We start from the raw sequence: 19,876 nt of genomic DNA, 5'->3' as shown, positions 1-19,876 counted from the left end.
ATAAAATCTACTTCAAATTATTTCCAGATCAATGCAACTACAGAAAAGTTATGAAAAAACTAAGTGATTAAACTCTTCAAAACTCTAAAATTATAATATATTTAATCTGTTTTCCTCCCCACTAGCAAGTTCCACCATCTCTCCTTTCAATCTTTATTAGGGATAACAGCCTGTTTCTCAAGATTTTTTCAACCTGTCTGACAAGACCTGTAGTTAATCAATTGAGTCAAAGTGTAAACAGTTCAGAACTACAAATGGCCCATTCTGAATTTGCACAAGAAAACACAAGGTAAAGCAAGATCTCCAGGTGCCTTTTCTCATCTCACTGCACCCCTTAAGGCTGCAGAACCACAACTACACAGCTCAAACCTTGCCCTCAGCAAGACTAACACACTAAATCAGCACACTGTGAGGACTTATAAGGCCTATGCAACCCCTTCATTTTATAATAAAGGAACAAACCAACACCACCATGCCTTCCACAAAACTAAACAGAAAGCAGCAGAAGGGAAGAATTTTAAAAAGAAAATCATCAGTCCCTGAAGCCCACACCTCCAGGAACACAAATACAAGCAAACAATAATATGAATGCCTGTGATTCCACTGGAACCTGTGATGGCTCTGACATTCACAGCTCCCGTCCTTTGGCACCATGCTATTTCTGGGAATATCATCATTTTAACATGTTCCTAGGAACTATCAGACAATCACAACTCTCCTCAGGTGACTCGTTAGTTCTACCTCTAACCATCTGCATGTCTTGCTCACAGCCAAGAGGAACATAATTATTACAGGGCAGTAAATCTGGAGGAAGAAGGGAGGGAGGAGGAAAAAAATAAATGGAGGTATGGCCAAAAGAGGGGAAAAATCCTAGGGCGGAGTAATGGCCTGAGTGCTGACAACGCAAAGTGGGCAATACTGCAAGCAGAAGCGCTTGCCTCTCCAACTTAAAAGTAAGATTATTTGAGAATAAGAAGAAATTTATCCTTTAACATTTCTTTCCTTTCCATAACAAGATAAGCTGTACGTTTTTCAAGCTTCCTTTCCCATGTTTTTTGCTGTTGAGGAAATGAGTAGCAGTTCCTTTTTAATTAAAAATGCAAAAATAGATTTATTTCTTTTAACTTAGTCTGATAGTCACAGATCTTTGAAGTAAAAAGGGACAGTTACACAACGCAGGATGACTGCAGCTCAGCTTAACGCCTGGACTGGTATGTTTCCATGAGGAAAGGAATGGAAGAATCCAGGCTTGCTGCTTAAGGTACAAATGGGCTTTACTTAATTTATGTTCCTAATTTAACAGTTACATAGGGAGCACCAAAGACAGAATGTTAACTTCCTGATACATAAAAGATACATTTGACTCCATCATCTGTACTGTTAAGGCACTTGGAAAGCCATTAACATAATGTTAAAAGCAGTTCTACACACAAGAAGGGAAGTTACTCCAAATGTAGGCACAGCAAACAAGACAAATAGGTGCTCACTTAATGCCTTCTGCAACTTTTCAGTGTGTGCTGACCCACAGGTGTGTTCAGGTACAAATAGAACTAAACACAATGAAGTACTTTTCCTTCATTTGTATGTTAACTTACACATTATTTTCTTTATCAACATATCAAAATGGAAGTTTTACTTTACAACACATACTTCTCTCTTGCCCCTTCATCTGGGATCCCTAAACAAATTTCTCTGTCAAATCTCCCAGCTCTCCTCAGTGCAGGGTCCAGGGAGTCAGGTCTGTTTGTTGCTCCAATAACAAGGACCTGGGTAGTGGCAGCCACATTATTCAAGTCTAAGGGAAAGAATGAAGGAAGTCAGTACTCATACTCACTGTCATTGGTTCCCATATCTGTGGGACTCTTGTTTCTGCAGCACATGATAGTAGTCAGCAGAGATAAACTAATCAACAGTCAGACTGAACTGCTGCTCATCTCTGTCTCTACTACCTAAAACTTACATTTTGCAATGTCATCAAGCAAAAATTTAAAAATTAACAGCTACATTAATTATTAATTAACAGGTTCCCCCATTATTTCTGTTTATACAATAGACAGGCTTATATAATCTGACAAACCACTGTCAAAATATTGTAGTAACACCCCTTCATATTTATTATGATCTTCCCACCACTCCCCAGGCAAACTTTATCAAAATAAGAAAAATTCTTGCCACTACCTCCTCTAAAGTAAGCAGAAATCACTACTGAAGGGAAGCAGACAGTGAGGCTGATAATTATAATCTGGTTTTAGCACAGCTGCTCCTGAAACTCACCATCCATACAAGTCAGGAACTGAGCTACAATCCTCCGCTCCATGTCCTTCGATGCGACTTCTCTCTTTGGGGTGATCGCATCGATCTCGTCAATGAAAAGGACACATGGAGCACTAGACTAAGGAACAAGAAAGATTCGTAATTACAAAATCACACTGGCAGGGTGTATTACAAGAAAGAAATGTTTCAGGTCTTCTGATCTGTAACCCTTACTGTAAATTTGCTGTACAATCAAGTCCTGGAAAAATTCTGCTGTTCTTGCAGACAATCTGGAGAGCCATCAGACTATGAAACTTCACTGATCTGAAGCTATGGAGTAATTAAGGCACGAGATTCAAAATGTCTCTACACACTGTCTAAAATTTAAATATACCTCTGTGTAGCCTTACGTTTTCCCTAAATATTCCATTGTGACTGCCTGCTGAATTCCATGAACGAAAAGCACACAAGAAAGGTCTGGTTTGGTTTGTTGTTTGTTCTGTTAGTGACATTAGAGCTGTGGAATTTCAAGAGTAGGATTATTGACACACAGAATGAAACAAAAGGAGCAGTAGGTGGTCATGGAAATTCAAGGCTACTAGAGAGCTCGACCATGTTCGAAGAGTAAAAACGAGCAGTGAGAAACTCCCACAAGTGTTCTAAAATCCCATGAACTTCATCAAAGGCCAACAATAACACAGATTAATAATTCGTGTAACTAATATAACGGTGCTTAGCTGATGTAAGATCATTAATATTCCCGAAAAGGCCAAGTAGTGCAAAGGAAAACTCAAGGAAAACAGTGGAATCTTGTTCCAAAAATGTCCCAAGTACAAAACCCGCACTGGGTGTTCCCAGGCACCGGCTGCGCCATCTCGTGGTCATTCCCTTTCCCGCTGTGACAGAGGGGGAAAGGCCCCAAAAACTCCACAGCACACAAATAACGAGGAATCGTCTTTTCCCCTGCACGAAACCTGCTGCGAAAACTAAGTGGGAAAACTACTTAAGGGAGCGTAAGAGACTATCAGAAAGGCAAGAGATCTTATTTTAGACATATTTTATGCCATAGATGTTATTTCTGAAACAGTAATTTGGAGCAACCTCCCCTTGATCACTACACATACAAAACATATGTAATTTCTAAAGACTCCTTGCTTGCCATAACCTATGCAATTTTATTCTAAACAACTTCTTAACAAGGCTCTCCAAAAATTAAAATTTATATGAACAGGAAACATAACAAGCAGCTTTGCAATCAACCTTTTTGCCCTGTTTAGGGGCATACTCTAAATACCTACATACAGTTTCAGGGGAGAGTAGAAAAATGAAATAAAGTGAGAACATTCTCAGAGGTCAGGAACAGAAAACTGACCTCATGAAATAACAAATCAGCTCCATACTAAGAATCAGAAACATCTGCATTTCTCTAAATTAAAATTATCTCAACCTATCTCGATCTCTTTGCTTCCAGAAGTCACACCAAAGCAAGACTTTACTTTCCACTTTTCTCCTGCTCTTATCATATTTGTTCCAGATTTCCTGCTTTTCACCAAAAGGACTGCCAAAGCCTAAAATCTCTCACATTCACTCATATTCCATGCCATACAAAATTAGCAAAAACCTCTTGTAACAAAAAAGCACAATGAACTGCTCTTCATTTTTTTCTTTTATATATCAAGCCAAGCAGATCTAAATATGTAAATAATTTATGTTGCTCTTTTTACAATGCTATGATGAACAATCTTTTGTCAAGGCTTCAGAACAGTAAGCTTTGTGCTCTGTGACATCATGACAGTACAATGGAATTCTGGTCACAGAAGGGGAGACAACCCATGTGTGTAGCAGGATAAAGATTCACTCACTCACATTTACTCAAATTCAAACCACAACAACAAAGTATGAATCTTTACAAAGAAAAAGACAAATAATTCACAGAGCTATTTCCAGTGGGTGTCTTACCACAGCTTGCTCAAACAGTTCCCTCAGTTTCTGCTCAGATTCCCCTGACACTCCAGACACAATCTCTGTTGCTGCCACCTTCAACATAGGGAGCTCAAGCTCCTGGAAGAAACAAGGAACATTTTTTAATATATGCAAGAGGTTAGAAATGCTGGCTGCCTTGAGGACAAATATTTTTCAATATCACATCTTTTAAGCCTACAAATTACATATTCAAGACTAAATCTTTAGGAATTTTTTAAAAAGATAAGGAGCATCCTCCAACTTAAAATGGGCACCAAAGCATTGCTTAGCAGTCTGGAAGGTATTCCCCAGTGGGTTTGGTTCCCAGAGTCTGTTCCAGAAATATCTGTGTAGGATTGTATAGTAAGACACTTGTAAAGCTCACACTCAAAGTTTTCTGCTATTAAGAATAAATAAATAGAACTGCAACTTTAATAGACTGTAGCACAGTAGGGCTACAGGTTGGTGCAGCCTATTTCAAGGTCTTGGAATTACATACAAAAGAAAACTATCCCTAAATTAACATATAAAAGAGAATGAACCCTAATCTATGCAACTCAAGGACACCAGAGACCCTTTGGTGCTCAAAGAAGGTAATTTGCCTAAAAGAGCACTACTGAAAATCTCTTATTTAAGAAAAAGACTATTTAAGAAGCAGTCATTAAATTTATTTCATCTCAAAGATTTTCACTTGTGACATGCTTCTTTCCTCAAATGTAGTACCCTTCCAGCATACAAATACTTACTGAAGCATTAAATATCAAATTATTCAAAGGGCTTCACTCTACAATAAGGTATTAGAAAGAAACCATCTAAATCTTCCTAATTAAAACATCTGAAACAATGACAGAAGGGTGTAACCAACATTTCAGAAATAAATATCAGTATTTTCCTTATCTGCACTACAGAAGTCAGTAATTTAGACACATCTAAATCTAAGGTTATAATCAGTATCATTTAAGGAGCAACTGTATTAAAGAAAAAGAAATGTCCATTGTTATCACTGAGAGCCCTTAAAAGTCCTTAGATTTATATGCAAAACAAGAACAGTGGCAGAGCTTCACCATCACCACAAACTATTAACACCAGTAGTGTCATGTGCTCTGAAAACATCAATATGACACAGGCAAGATCCAGTCCTGGAATTCAGAAATCAGCTGTTCAACAGGTGTCACCCAACAGAATTAATGTCATGCCTCATAAAAGGTGGTAAAGTTGAGTCTAGACTTGAAACAGTATGGTAATTTAGCCAAAATTATCTTTCGTTTATACCCTTCTCAAAACACCTGTGACTATATTGCCAAACAGTTAAATCACACATAAAACCTTGTCACTATGACTCTATGTATGAGGTTCTATCAAGTAAAGATTCAGATGGAATTCAAACAAAGGAAGTAAAGATTAACATATTTCAGACTATCATCGGATGGCTAAAATGAAAAGCTCTAGTCTGTTCTGAAAGAGAATAATCTTCTTTCTCTCTAAAAGCAACTCAGAAAAGGAAGAAGCTGTAAATGTGAAGCCATCTCACCCCAGCAATTGCCTGTGCCAGCAGTGTCTTCCCACATCCTGGTGGCCCATGTAAAAGAAAGCCCCGAGGTGGAACAACTCCCAAGTGGGTGTAGACCTCAGGATGACGGATGTGAAGGAGCATCTTGCAGATTTCCTGTTAAAAACACGAGAAATCTCCATTTAAATTGCAGAAATAAGTATTTGCTATTCTTATAGACAGGGCAAAGTAAAACAAGTTCTGTGTAACAATCTGAATTCAATGACAGCTTACAGAAAGATTACTCAGAGAAAAAACAACAACCTTGCTGTTGTTATAAGCAGCTTTGCTCAATGCCATGAAGATGAGCTCTGCAATATTTCTTCTCTGTCATTTTTCATAACACATTTTATTCAGTGCATCCTATAGCCCACCAATAAAATTTTAACTAACCTTTAATGTTTCATCATTGCCTCCAACATCTTCAAACTTCACTGAAGGGTGGTAAAGCTCTGACCCCTTATTTCTCACTGTTAAGGAGGAAAAGACACAAATTTAGCCATGGTATAAATATACTTGCTAATACTAAACAAAATGCACTCAGCCTAAACAAACAGATAACCACACAGAGTAATATTATTTTTTAGTAGCAGACACAGTACTGCAATATTTTTCTAGTACAACATTAGGGCTGAATTTCTTTCAAAATCTACCTGGGGTCACTTCTCTGCACATCAGAAAATACTCCTCTGATAACAGATTCCATGGTTTAAAGCCATCTCTTTGTTTGGAGTAACACACCAAAAATGACCTCTCACCTTTCTTAAGTAACATGGATTCAATTTCTCCATCTACATCTTGAAATTCTCCTTTTTTTCTTTTTGCTCTCCTGCCCTTTGTCTTCTTTCTTTCACTCTCCAAGACAGAAAATTCTGTTGATTTCTAGGACATAAAACCAGAATTATATACACAAAACCTTCCAAGTCAGTGAACTTCTGCAAAGTTAAAAGAACAAAATGTGTGTCTATGATGCTTAACTTACACAAGTTATATAAATAAAGACAAGTAAGGCAGGTACTTACACCTTCTTTTTTGCAAAAATTCTTTTTTGTACTTAGGATTTGCATTGTTTTTAAATGGGTTAATTACAATAGTCACTTTTTTTTGTTAAGAGAACATAGTAATGAGCAAAAAAACCCAAACCAAAACCAAGCAAACCCCTTCAAAACTAATAACCAAAATCAGACACCATTTATTTGCATGCCATGGAGGAATCTACTTTGAGGATGAATACAACTATATGAATGTATTTACTCCATTGGAAATAATTTTTATTTCTATTAAGTCACAAGGGGGTGTAAGAAAACGTTATTCAGTGTTAACACAAGTACATGTGAGAGAAGGACTATTACAGGATAAAAGAAATTAAAAAAAAAAGTTTCCTGTTTTCCCCAGGGTCACTAAGACTTTACATTGGCTAAGGAAGACCACCTGCTGTGGCTGCAGCAAGCCACAGACCGGGTAAGCTGGTCACTGGCAAATGCAATAAGCAACAGCTATGTTCCACTCATCTTCCTCTCAGTATGGGCACTAATCTCAGCCTCCTTCATACTGAGAACTACTGGAAGAAACTCATTATTTGGTGACTTTCTACCTTCTGTACAAAATATATTTGAAATGCAATTCTGTGCATGCATCTACTTAGAACACCTTGGGTTTGTGAAACACAAAGTACCTCAGAAATCAGCTTTGTTTCCTCTCCTTCTCCATCCTCAGAAAGGTCAATGAAGAAGTCTTTCCCATCAGGAGTTTTATCAATGAACCAGCCACCATCAGAGATTCGTCTTTCACCTCTGGATTCTGGCGCAAAGGTGCTTGTTTGAGGTGCTGTTCTCACACGAGGAGACGTCTCCACTGGGTCATTTTTTGGAGTGGGTGGAACAGAATCAGGATTTCCTTTCTTGTATAAGCTTAGCAGGGAACTGTTCATCTGATTTGTAGACTGCAGATTTACACATATGTAAAGAAAACACGTGGGACAGGTTTTAACTTGGTTTATATTCAGAGGTCAATGAAAACTATTTCATAAGCATAATTCAGCATTATCACTGCTGGAGAAAACAGGCATCTTCCAACCCACTCCTCTGCCAACCAAATGACTGCATATAAACCTACATGTGCTGGCTGAAGGGGCAGCAGCCTTTTTAGGTTACCCTGTAATGACTCCTGGTAATGGGACAGCACCTCTTTTGGCAGCAGTTGGAGATGTCAGTTCCTTCAATCACTTCATCCATTTGATAGGCAAGTCCTTCAGGCTCTCAATCCCTTCCCAAAAGTGATTCCCCACAAGTTCTTCTTTTTCCTTCAGAAAACTGCCTCTTTCCAGCTGCACAGACTGTCAGTTGGAATTGCTAACTCTGACTAGACCTTATCTCTACCTCCCCTTTTAAACTCTTCAAGCGCAATTTCACAACACAGAATCATATATTATACAAATACAAACAATCGTAATAAAATAAAACTTACTAAATCTTCTGGATAATCATCATAGTCAGAGTCATCTGTGCCACTTCCAGTAGTCCTTAACAGGGAAGGAAAGGCAAAAACTATGAATTTATCAGAGCAGAACTGCAAGTGAGACATCTGTAAAACAACAGCGATTTCTACAATGTGGTTCCCCATAATCACAGTAGGTAGCCTAGTGCTGGAGAGAAATTCCTGACTCCCATGCTCTCAATCTTCTACTATGAAAAGTTAAAAAATGCATCCTTTCCAAGTGTGTGATGAGTTGGATCAACTTGCCAACCTGTCTGAAAGACAGACCTATATAAAAGTGATGTAGGTTCATTGTGATTCAGTTCACCAAGGAAAATAGGAGCAAATCACTGCTGATCCAGACCGAGCCTTCTGACAAGTGTCCTACTTTCCCATGAGATCCTTAATATCTATCCCAGGTTACAGAAAACAGAACACTCCATGAGATTATGGACAGGGTTAGGAGTCAGAAAATTTCATTCCAACCTCACACCTCACACAACTCACAGGTGATTTACTCTGAATAGCCTGTCTGGTAGTCTTATCTCTCACATGTGGCCAGTACCTCTCACACCCTAGAACGATTAAGAACAAAACAAAGGAACTGAAACACATGAGGAACAGGGCATTATGTGGAAAACTATCAAGGAAGCCATAAGGTTGTCCACTAATTCAGGGCTGTATGTTCCCAAAACCAGAGAAATCATGACTGGGTCTAATATCTGCTTGTCTTCTGCACCAAAAAAGTTTCCAATAACTGCAGGTAACTTCTGAAGAAGACAAGCCTATGGGAAATCAAGGATCCACCTGCAACCCTGAAACAACCAAAATGTAATATACCAAACACAGAAAGCTTTAAAGAAATGTTAACAGCAATGGCATCATTAATCCAGTGGTAAAAATTCTTACTCATTTTTCTCTTGTTGTCTTGCTCTTTTTGACACATGTTCTGATTCTAAAACTGCCAAATCTTTGTGTTCTTCTTCATTACTGATTATTTCAAACACTGCAAGAAAAAGTTCAACTATGTTAAGAATTAACAGCCAAAGCATAATCAAAGAATTTGGCATCTTGGACACAATATTAACAGATCTACCTTTTGCAACTTGTATTCTAAAGGCATTTCTTTTTCTTCGTCCATAATCTACACTGAAAAAAAAACCAAAATAAACATGTTACACCAACTGATTTCTCCCTCAACATAATATCACTCCCAGTGGAAAAAGTACATAGGAAGTTGATTCCCAAGCTTCCACACAGGCTCCTATTAAAAACTACCTGGGCAAAAAACATGATCATCCTGCTGAGGAACCAAGCAAGGTATTAGTCTGACTGGATCCTCTGTTCCCCCCGCCATGTCTGCACTGAGGTGCTTATTTCCCTCATATTTTAAACTCACTGGGGTAAACCCCAACATGCTGCAATTAATCTGCAGCTTTTTATTTAAAACAGAAAAGCATCAACCCACAAAAAGCCCAAACCACAACTAGATCTTGTCATACCAATGAATTAATAAAATATGAGTCATTAAATATATCAGCAGAGGGAAACAATCTTACTGTTTCAATCAACCTCAACAACTGGTAATGAAGGAAACATAAAGAAAATTATAACTTCCATAATGAATGCAAAAGAACAAACTAATATATTCTACATTTTTGAACACAGGATATAAGAAGACAAATCTTGGCTCACCTGTAGGTTTTCTGCAAATCAGATGCTAGAATTCCAATGTCAACATACTGCCCACATTTACTACTTGCAAGATACTGAAATGAAGAATTTTAAGCAGGGAATAAAATCTTTGTCAATCACTTCACCAGAACAGCTTGACCAAATATGCCTGTTTTAAATTTTGCCCTCCTTAAAAGTTGAAATGAAAATCAGAATCAGCTTATCACTATCTTGCAACACACTAGACACTATTTCCCAATGAAATGGGAAATGCTTATTAAAGCACAGATTACAAGGAGCTCTGCTTCCTGGGGACAGGCAGCATCCTACATTTGGGGGCTTTGATGACTTCTGCTGAACCAACTCTGTTACTTTTATTTAGCAAGAAAGCTGACTTTGTAGCCCACACACCATGTTATTGTCTTGGCTCCTCTCAGTAATCCTCCTGTTGGTTTAGATCTCCTGCCCTCAAAATGAAACTATCTATATGAATCAGCATGGATACTCATAAGAACAACTTTAATCTTTAGAAGACATTTCAGAGAATGCTACAGAGAACAATGTTAATAAAGTGAATTCTATCAAGCCTTTTTATTGCTCTGATAGCTGCTAATCCAACCCATTTTCAAACGTGAGAAAATGTACTAAAATTCATGTACAATTGTACTCCACTTGCTTTCTTCCCCCACTCTCCAAATCAGCAGCAAGAACTTTTGATACCATAAAGATGAATTCCTTCTCAAAAAAAGAGGAAGAAAATACAGAATCATCCTAAAAGATCTGGTATCACAAATGCCACAGCAAGGAGGATTTCAAACCCTCATTTACATTAATAACTCCATACAAAACAATTAAATTGAATACATATTTAGCTTTTAAAATTATTTTACACTTCATATCACCCATGGGCATGCCCTGCATGAAACATCAAGGCTAGCATAAACCCAGCTGGGTTTTCCACTTTGGAATAGTCAAGCCACATTCAATGTGACCTTCTGAATGAAACCAAGCAAGTTCCCTTGAGCAGTCACTGTCTCATTTTAAGGAATTATAAGTGGAGTACACTTATACAGAGGCTCAGAAACCTGGTGTTCAAGGTGCAAAGCCATTATGAACTATCATAAGATGTGACACAGCACTGTGCCACTTGAAGGAATCAGTTTTCCCTGTTGTTCCTACATGTATTTGGGAAGTAATCCCCTTTTTCCCTTTTCTCAGCTAATCAATAAAATCACTGTACACATTTCCAAACACAAACAGCATTTGCCAATATCACAGAACTGCAGGATCATTTAGGTTGGAAAAAAGCACTGAGATCATCAAGTCCAACCTAGGACTGATCACAACCAAGTCCAGTTGTGTCACCATGTCCACTGAGTACCACATCCAGTCTTTCGTTAAACACCTCCAGGGATGGTGACTCCACCACCTCCTTGGGCAGCTCCTTCCAATGTTTAGTCACCCTTTCTGTGAAGAAGGTCCTGCTAAGGTCCAAATACATACATGTACATGCGCATTTATACACATATATTTACACACACATACCTGTATATATACATATATCTGCATATATATACACACAGAAATACACACCGTCTGTATGTATATACATACACGTATATACCTATATATATATGAATATTTCGAGTATATTTATTTTGCCCAATTCATTTTACATGTGAAGCCAGCCTCAAGACTAGGACTACTAAAGAGGACAGAAGAATGACAGAAAAAAAAATAGAGAAAATTAAATTAAATAAACAAATAGACTTTTCTAAAGCCTTTTTAAGGCTTTTCTAAAGCCCTCAGAGGCAGGGGCCGGGGTTTGGTCCTCTCCTGCTACTGAGCGGGCCGGATGCTCAAGGCCCCTCAGCCAGAGGGGGATACACGATCCCCCGCCAGCTGGCGGTGGTGCCGGTGGTACCGGGGGCGCCGAGGGTGCCGAGGGTGCCCCGGCGGGCGGGTGGTACCTGCTTGATGCGCTGCTTCAGCCGGGGATCGGAGACGCGGCCGGGCCGGCACCGCATGGCCGCCACCCCGCCTGAGAGGGAACTCCATTTCCCAGCGTGCCGCGCTGCGCGGGCCCGCCCGGGCGGGGCGGTGCCTACGGCGGCCGGGAGGGCCCGAGCGCGGCGGGCGCGGCGGCGGGATGGAGTCGGTGGTCTTCATCTTCTCGCTGATCGACTGCTGCGCCCTCATCTTCCTCTCCGTCTACTTCGTATCCTGCTCCTCCGGCGTGGGGGGCGCGGCGTGGGCAGGGAGGGGCACCGGGGCGGACCGGGCCCGCTGAGGCGCCGGCGGGGCCGGTGGTCTGAGGGCGGGGGGGCTGCTGTGCTGGGCCATGGCCGCGGGGCCCGGGGGCTGCGGCGGCGGCGCGCGTTCGGCGCCCGGGGCGCGCCCGCCCCGCGGAGCTGCGGCCCCACGGGCGACGCGGCCGCGGCTGAGGAGACACGGGCGCGGCACAAGGAGCCAGTGGTGCTCGGGAGCTACTCGGGCCTAAAAAGTGCGGCCAGCAGTGTTCTCATTGCGAGGAAGCCGTGCTCTGTGTTAGGTGTGTGCTCGTAGCTGTGGCGCTCCGAGTTCCTCGGCAATCGGGATTTCCACGTTCTTTTGTTAGAGGCTGGTCCGCAGTGTTTGCTGGCTGGCGTTGTTGCAGTGTAAAGGCGCAGCTTTGACTTCTTTTCTTTACTTTTCTCAGTAAAAGAGAGCTGGCTTTCACATTCTTTCAATCCTGATGGGATTTTTCAGGGTCTACCCAGTTCTTCTAGCAAAAGCACTCGAAAAAAATTCGTCCTAGAAGGATAAGTTGTTTGATGAAAAGTGAACAGCCTTTACCCATCTTTTAGGAATAGGAGAAAGATCTCATAGCGTTCATTTCCTTGGAGAAAAGAACCATGAGCTCTACAGAAGACAGAATGGCGAGGTTCACACGTGCATCCTAAGCCTTTTTTGAGAGGACTTTTCTGTCTGGAATATTCATATTTCAGTATGAAAGTTCATTCAGGAATGATGTTACTCTATTATTTCATAGAAAAGTATTAATTCAATGTTGTTTTAAATGTTGAAAAAAAAAAAAAAGTCGATTTGCTGCTTAAAACTGCACAATTTTGTGGAGTTTGAAAGTGCATTAATTTTTCCTGCCAATTAAATTTTGGTTTCAAGGGTTGTAGTAACCATTTTGATACTCAAAGTACTGAGTTTGCCTCCCTTGTGTGTTTTAAGGGCTGAACTGAACTTTAGCACTTGTGCAACAGTTGCCCTTGGGAATTTATAATAAAATTACTTGGCCTGATGATAAAATATAGCCATGCCTTCTATCTAAAATAGGAGTGAGTTGTAACTAATTGAAATATGCCTTTGATAGAGCAACGTAGAGCTAGGCAGTGAAGGCTGAGAGCAGAGGGTTCTCCCCAGTTTATTGACTAAAATTAAAGCTTTGTGTATTCTGAATTACCATACAGTGTTTCCTTATCCCAAACTTCAGATAATCACACTATCAGATCTGGAATGTGACTACATCAATGCTAGATCGTGCTGCTCCAAGCTAAATAAAGTAAATTGTTCTTCTTTGCATTTGCTGTGGTTTTAGAAAACCACATCCTTCATCTGAGAATTGCAGATAACTGGGGTGTGGTGGGTATCTGAGAAGCCGCGATTGGCATGTATCCCTTATTTTAGCCTGCTTGTCTTTTTTTGGATGTCCATCTTTCAGCAAATTCTATCACAAAAGTACCATTTAAAATGAATCTGCTTGAAACTCAGCATTAAATCAATGTGGCCTTTCCATGTGTGTGTTCACTTTGATTTATATGTATTTTTTCTTAATGTGAGAGAGAATGGTACAGGATCCTGTCAAGCCAAGAACATGTAATTGCCGGGGGCTGACCCAGTTTAACGATACCAGTTTTTTAATTGATCAGCTTTCTTATCTGTTCCAAGCCTGGGGCTGTTCGTGCAGGTTTTAATTATCTGAATTCCTAAACCCACTGTTCTCTGCAGTGATTTCAGATGAGCTCTGTATACTTTCTCAGTTCTCTTTCGTGAATGCTTGTGTAGTAGTGTTCAGACTGTGCTGCTCTCTAGAAATGTTTGGAAAAAGCACCCCTGTTGCAGTATCTCAATGCTTACTTGTGCAGAATCTGCCTGAAGGTATTCATAATATATAATGCATATTTTGTCCACACTGTGATGGAACCACATGCCTCTGATGTCAGTTTTTCAGATTTTACGTGGTTAGATGTCTTTTCCATAAAGGAATTTACATTTGTGCGTGTAATTCTTTCCTCTTTCCCTCTTTTGCAGTGGGTGGTGCCTGAGGTGATTGGCCATGCAGTTGTCACGGTATTAATGCTTATTTCATTGCACTGGTTCATCTTCCTCCTTAACCTGCCAGTGGCCACATGGAATATTTATAGGTAAGTGCTCAAGGGACTGTGGGGTTTCTTCTTAGCACTGTTACTAGTTTAGCTTTAAGTGTAGTACAAAGATGAATAATACGTCATGGTGAGATGTTTCAGGTGTGTGAGCTGCAAATAGCCTTCATTAATCAAACTGACATAACTTCTTCTCATTAAAATGACAAGAAACCAAGCAGTGTAAAGGACACGAAAGTTTTGGCCTTCACTTGCTTTCTTGGCCTTCTTTGGTGCCCAGGAATCTCCATTTATGGGTCTTTCCCAAATTCATAGGAAATGATAGCAGAATAATTTGGATTATGAAATAGCACTGAAAACAGAGTTAATAATGTTTTCATGTTGTTCTTGATAGTGATATCAGCATAAAAGTGCTTAGGTTGGCATGGCTGATTGTTGTAAAACCATTGGGCTGTGGTGGCACCCTCCTTCATTTACTGACTTGTGCCTTCCACTCATCTGCGCTGGTTTTGGCCACTCACCCTGCAGGTTTGGATTTGGGAAGGTTTGCAGCCTTTTCTCCCTAGGACAGCTGTCAGTGTTACTGCTCCTTTTAGACTGGGCTGCCAGCCTTGCAGATAGTTTAGCTACCAGTGGGGCTTTCCATGTAGCAACACTGGGACTGTCAGTTTAAACCATGTTCTTTTTATCTGATATCATTTGGTGTGTGGAGAATTGACCCTTCCCTGGTGTTTAGCTGATGGAGACTGGATGTGGATTTGTCAGCAATTATCTCCAGTCACTATACTGAGGGAACCCAAAAGCCCAAATGTCACATGTACAGGTATGGAAAGCTGGCTGTAATTCTTGTTTGCCTGAACCTGCCAGGGCTGTTTGCAGGGATGGGTTGAGTTCCTGGTAGAATTAAACAAGAAGTTTCACAGTTCTTATTAAAACAAATTTGAAGATTTCTGTACTGATAACCTGATTGTTCTTGGGCAAAATAGCTGTGCTATTTAAATATGGATAAATATCACCCTTATTTTCTACAGAACTGCCAGCAAAGCCTTCCAAGTGTTTCTAAGCTGGAGAAACATGAGACAGTATAACTTTATGCTTAATAAATAAATGTTGCCTAAATACACACACATAGGGCATGGTTTTGCCTGGTTTTGTTTGCCCCTTCCTATGTACCTATAGTGACCAATATTTGGTTTGGGTTCTGCTGGCAAGCTTAGGATTTGATGTTTCATTTAGGCAAGGCTGAGACACCACAGACAACACGTTTTCTTTGAAGCTGTCAAAATTTCTTGTGCTGAACACTTTGCTCATTTTGTGTACTTAAGTTAGTTTTTAGCGTAGCCACTTGCTTTCCCTTCTAAAACTGGTCAGAGGGAGTTTTAAAAGTGGCGTTATTTCTATTTTTACACATTAGGCAGTAAGCTTTGATTACTCTTTTGTATTTACAGCTCTCATTTTATATATGTCCTACATAGCATAAATATTCTGAATATCCTAAAATCCAGGATTGTTTTCTTAATTTTAGATGTGCAGTGTAGGCAATAAGTCATAATATTAGGCCTGTATCACTAATCCTCCCTTATTTCTGTGGATTGAGGAGTTTATCCCACATTAATAGCCTGGACTATCCCATCTCTAGTGAAGGAGTTGGAGGCTTGAAAAAGCAAGTGTGGGGTTTAGCATTTTCAGCTCATTAGGAACTGTATTGATAGCACAAGGAGTAATGGGTTCAAAGTAAAAGAGGGGAAATTTATGTCAGAAATACAGAAGCAAAATAATTCAGTTGAGATTGAAGACGTCCCTGCTTTGCACTGTAAGTGATAGAGGAAAAGGTAGGATTCCCCTTATTCACTTCACTTTAAAACCTCCTTAATCCAATTGACTACATAGCAGCTACAGGTAATACTGGCTTAATTTAGTAATTCTCTCAAGGATTTTAGTGAGAGAAGAGAGGGTTTGTGCAGGAAGGGTATCAGAAACAAATCCTGGAAAGGATAAATTAGTCAAAAACAGTATCAAGAGAGACTTCAAAATTTGCAGTATGTTTATTTTAACATCCTGCTGGCCCTTATTGTTTTGCACACTCACATGGTACTTAATCTTTTTCTGATTAATTTTTTAGTGTCCCCAGTGAGACAGTTCTGTCTTACATTCTCCTTGTTTTAAAACTTTAAAAAAAAGGAAGCATTCAGCTTTTTTTTCCTTCTTTTTTATATAGATCTCCTTAAGGAACAGGTCCAAATCATGAGATTCTTGCCATGCCTGTAAGAAGATAAAACTGAAAGAGTAAAAAAAAAAACTAAAAAAAATTTAAATCTTTACGATTCACTGAAAATTCTGGTCAGAACTTCTACATCCCTTTAAAAATTGGGAAATCTAGAGGGAAGTGTCCTGTTGCTGTGGTAGCAGCTTCCACTGAATTGAAATCCTGGAGGCACTAATGTGTATATTTATTATAGCTGACAGTTCACTTGTTTGCTGCAGAAGTTTTTTTGCTGTGTGGAGGATGACAGCTGGCTTGAGCTGGGTTTGTCAGCATCCAGCAGCATTGTATCCATGGCTCAGCTCCTCAGATATAGAATATAGGCTGTCCTGCCTTGTGGGCCTCTTGGAAGAAATGCCTCAGCTTACGCAATTAAGTTGCATCATTTAAGTGTCACCATTTTTGAAAAAAGCAAAATTAATGTATGCTGTCTTTATGGCACTCATATCCCAGACATGTAAGAAAATTACGCATTCTGTTTCTAGGATAAATTGGTGCAGGAAACATTATTCCAATAAAATGTGTTACATTCACAGGAAATGGACAATAATTTGTGTTACAACACTAAAAACAGAACAACCATTCAAAACTTCAAATTTAGGAGAGAATTTCAAACTGGAATTATTTAACATGAGCTGTTTTTAATGGGACACAACTGTCTTTGGTATTAGTCAAATACACTGCAGTGCTTTCCAGTGCCTCTGTGACAGGCAATTACTGTGGGGTGAACTTTTTCTTTACCAATGTCCTGTTGCTAGAAAATCTCCCTGTTGCTTGTTCCCTTTCCTTCCCCTCCTGTTATGGAAATAAATGTTATAAGATGTGGGGAAGTGCCTTTTGGACTACAAGTGGTGCCAATGGAGTAAATTAAGAAAACTGACCAAGTGTTCTGTTCTGAGACCGTGTTTCTGCTCCAGCTTTAAGACAGAGATAAATTTTTGCATAGAAAGAGTCTGATTCCAGGAAGGTAGAGCCTGTGTAGTAGCTTAGGGAAGTGATATTCTAGCCTGAGCTCAGCTAGAGTGAGAACTTCATGTGCTCCCTCAAGAAATTCTTCGACAAGAGAACATGCTGCTGGCTTAATTGTCACAGGACATCAACATGTGGTTTGCTGGTTTTATGCTTCTTTGGTTTATGTTCCACTTGGCTTCACTCAACTTTTGTTCTCATGTGGGTTCAGACAGCAGAACTTGACATCTTCAGTTCTGCCTGACTCATCCTGTCGGCCTCAGTGTCTGTGCTGAGGTGTCCCAGGATGGCTGTGACAAGGGCAGGAGTAACGGCACAGATCCTTTGCCTTGGCTTATGCCATCTCATTGTGAACCACTGGAGTTTGTGAATTTCTGTGAGGTTTTTTTGCTACACAAAGTATTGATTCTTAGTTAAATTGGGTTCTTTCCAGTCCCTTTCATCTAATGTATCTTTACACTGTGGGTGGGCGTTTTCCCCATGACAGCAACTAACTGTGAACAGCAATTAAAATTAACTGGAATTGGCTATTACCTGGAATCTCATTTATACATGGGAAGTTGGGCTGATGCTTTTAGTACTTCTTGTTCTCTTATTATTTGTGGGTTGTAGATAGCTGCAATATCCAGAACGCCCTTACCTTGAATTGTGAAACGGCTCTTCAGATGAAAGTCCCTTCTTGGCAAGCTTTCCCCTGCCTCTTGCCCTGACACTCCCTAGTGTTTCAGTGATTACATTTTCAGGGTTTGTTGTTAGTTTTTGCTTTTTTTATTCCTTAACTTTCAGGTACATTATGGTGCCAAGTGGAAACATGGGAGTATTTGATCCCACAGAGATCCATAACCGAGGACAACTGAAATCACACATGAAAGAAGCCATGATTAAGCTGGGCTTTCATCTGCTCTGTTTCTTCATGTACCTTTACAGGTTAGTTTCAAAAATTGCTCCCAAGAAACAAAGGGATTTTCTGCCAGCTATTTTTATCTCCTCTATTCCACTGTGAAATTGCTGGTATTCATGTCTTAGCATTTTGCATCCTGCTAAGCCTCAGTAATATATTTTGACAGCTCTCTCTGGACTCTTTATATGCCATTATTCATTCTGATCAAACACAGTTTGGAAACTCAGGCTATTCCTTAATCTCAAAACCACAAGTACAATGTGAAGAGTTACAAGCTTTCAGCACCTACAGTAAATGGCCTGTTTAGAAAGGAAATACTCTTGAGGACCAAGTTTATTTTACAAGTTCTGTTTTTAAAAAATGAAGTTGATCTGGCTGAATTACAAATAGATCTGTTCTATGATAAGGCCACTTATTCCAAGGTGGCAGAGCTGCTGTTCTCTGTGGCACTATTGCTTCTGCAGCCTTGTCTTCCTAAGCAAAGCACACAGCAGGGATCCCTTGACTTTCTATTTCAGGTTCTTTTAGTGCAGCTCTCCTGTGACAGTGAGAGCTGCTCCTGCTTGCACAAGCTTCAGTAATCCACTGGTATCATGTTTTCTGTTTTGTCACAGTATGATTCTGGCTTTGATAAATGATTGAGAAGTCGAAAGAGAACCATTAACTGCCAAATTGGGTCATCACTCCAGTGACTGGTGGAGCCACAGACACCTCCCGAACACACCTAGATCAGTGTCGTCATGCAGTATATTTTTCCTCTTTGAACAAGAAATATTTTTCTGTATTTTTAACATAAAGTATTTTCAAAAGACATTGGATCTGTGTAGCAGTTGTTTTTGTTCCTTTACAAGCCAAACTGCTGGAGCTGCTGTTTCTATAAGATGAAATCCTTGCTTACAGAAGTGACCTCGTAAGAATTAAATGGTAATCAGGGAAACTTGTTTCACCAGCATGAGCTGGTAATGACAGTAGTTCCAGAACACATTTAAGTGCAGCAATGATACCTGATTCTTGCTGAGAGATGTCAGGATGAGACTGGCTGCCAAGCTGTCCTATCAGAACCTAATCTGAAGGAACACTTGGAACAGATTTCAAAGTGGAACACAAACACAGCTTGCATCTTTGTGTTGGTATTCTTTCCAGACAAAAATCAATGGAATACAAGTTACATTTTCCTCCCTTTCCCCACGCCCCTGCAGCACTGTATATGAAGCCTTGCATTTGGATGGATTAAGATCCCTTTGGTGGACATGACACTTGTGTGTAAGAGTGCAGATAAACAAGAAACATGATTCATACTTGCTTTTTCCATTCAACTCCTGTTTTGTCATTGAAGTACATCATGGACATCCAGATAAAGATCATATTGCACTGGGGTGGAGTTGGTTACAGAGCAGAAGACTATCTGCAGTTGCTATTCCCTGAACCTGCTGTTGGCATAGGCAGTAGGGTGAAAC

At 39.9% G+C, this 19,876-nt stretch overlaps 2 protein-coding genes across 4 annotated transcripts in view; one reads left to right on the top strand and one right to left on the bottom strand.

Moving 5' to 3' along the window:
- The window catches only part of NVL (nuclear VCP like), a 37,965-nt gene extending 25,977 nt beyond the window's left edge, over positions 1 to 11,988 (bottom strand). For 2 of the 3 annotated variants that reach the window (XM_014252851.2, XM_014252853.2), the window contains exons 1-12: positions 11,884 to 11,988; positions 9,935 to 10,008; positions 9,336 to 9,388; positions 9,149 to 9,245; positions 8,231 to 8,285; positions 7,440 to 7,706; positions 6,523 to 6,646; positions 6,158 to 6,234; positions 5,747 to 5,881; positions 4,213 to 4,314; positions 2,275 to 2,392; positions 1,651 to 1,795 (exon numbers count right to left, since the gene is read on the bottom strand). In XM_014252851.2, coding sequence (XP_014108326.2) covers positions 1,651 to 1,795; positions 2,275 to 2,392; positions 4,213 to 4,314; positions 5,747 to 5,881; positions 6,158 to 6,234; positions 6,523 to 6,646; positions 7,440 to 7,706; positions 8,231 to 8,285; positions 9,149 to 9,245; positions 9,336 to 9,388; positions 9,935 to 10,008; positions 11,884 to 11,940 — 1,304 coding nt within the window. In that variant the 5' untranslated portion in view covers positions 11,941 to 11,988. The remainder of the gene's footprint in view (positions 1 to 1,650; positions 1,796 to 2,274; positions 2,393 to 4,212; positions 4,315 to 5,746; positions 5,882 to 6,157; positions 6,235 to 6,522; positions 6,647 to 7,439; positions 7,707 to 8,230; positions 8,286 to 9,148; positions 9,246 to 9,335; positions 9,389 to 9,934; positions 10,009 to 11,883) is intronic. The other variant, XM_088052330.1, reaches the window with a different exon arrangement.
- Positions 11,989 to 12,022: 34 nt separating this feature from the next.
- On the top strand, positions 12,023 to 19,232 carry CNIH4 (cornichon family member 4). Its single transcript, XM_005523299.3, has 5 exons — positions 12,023 to 12,131; positions 13,398 to 13,466; positions 14,216 to 14,328; positions 18,305 to 18,445; positions 19,034 to 19,232. The coding sequence occupies exons 1-5, from the start codon at positions 12,063 to 12,065 to the stop codon at positions 19,059 to 19,061; spliced, it is 420 nt and encodes a 139-aa protein (XP_005523356.1). The 5' UTR covers positions 12,023 to 12,062; the 3' UTR covers positions 19,062 to 19,232.
- Positions 19,233 to 19,876: the final 644 nt, after the last annotated feature.

The sequence above is a fragment of the Pseudopodoces humilis genome, chromosome 3, assembly GCF_049639895.1.
Source record: "Pseudopodoces humilis isolate 2021_Gansu_Grassland_sample_001 chromosome 3, ASM4963989v1, whole genome shotgun sequence".
Lineage (NCBI taxonomy): Eukaryota > Metazoa > Chordata > Aves > Passeriformes > Paridae > Pseudopodoces > Pseudopodoces humilis.
Note: the sequence above shows the minus strand (reverse complement) of the source record. Positions and strands in the feature narration are given on the sequence as shown.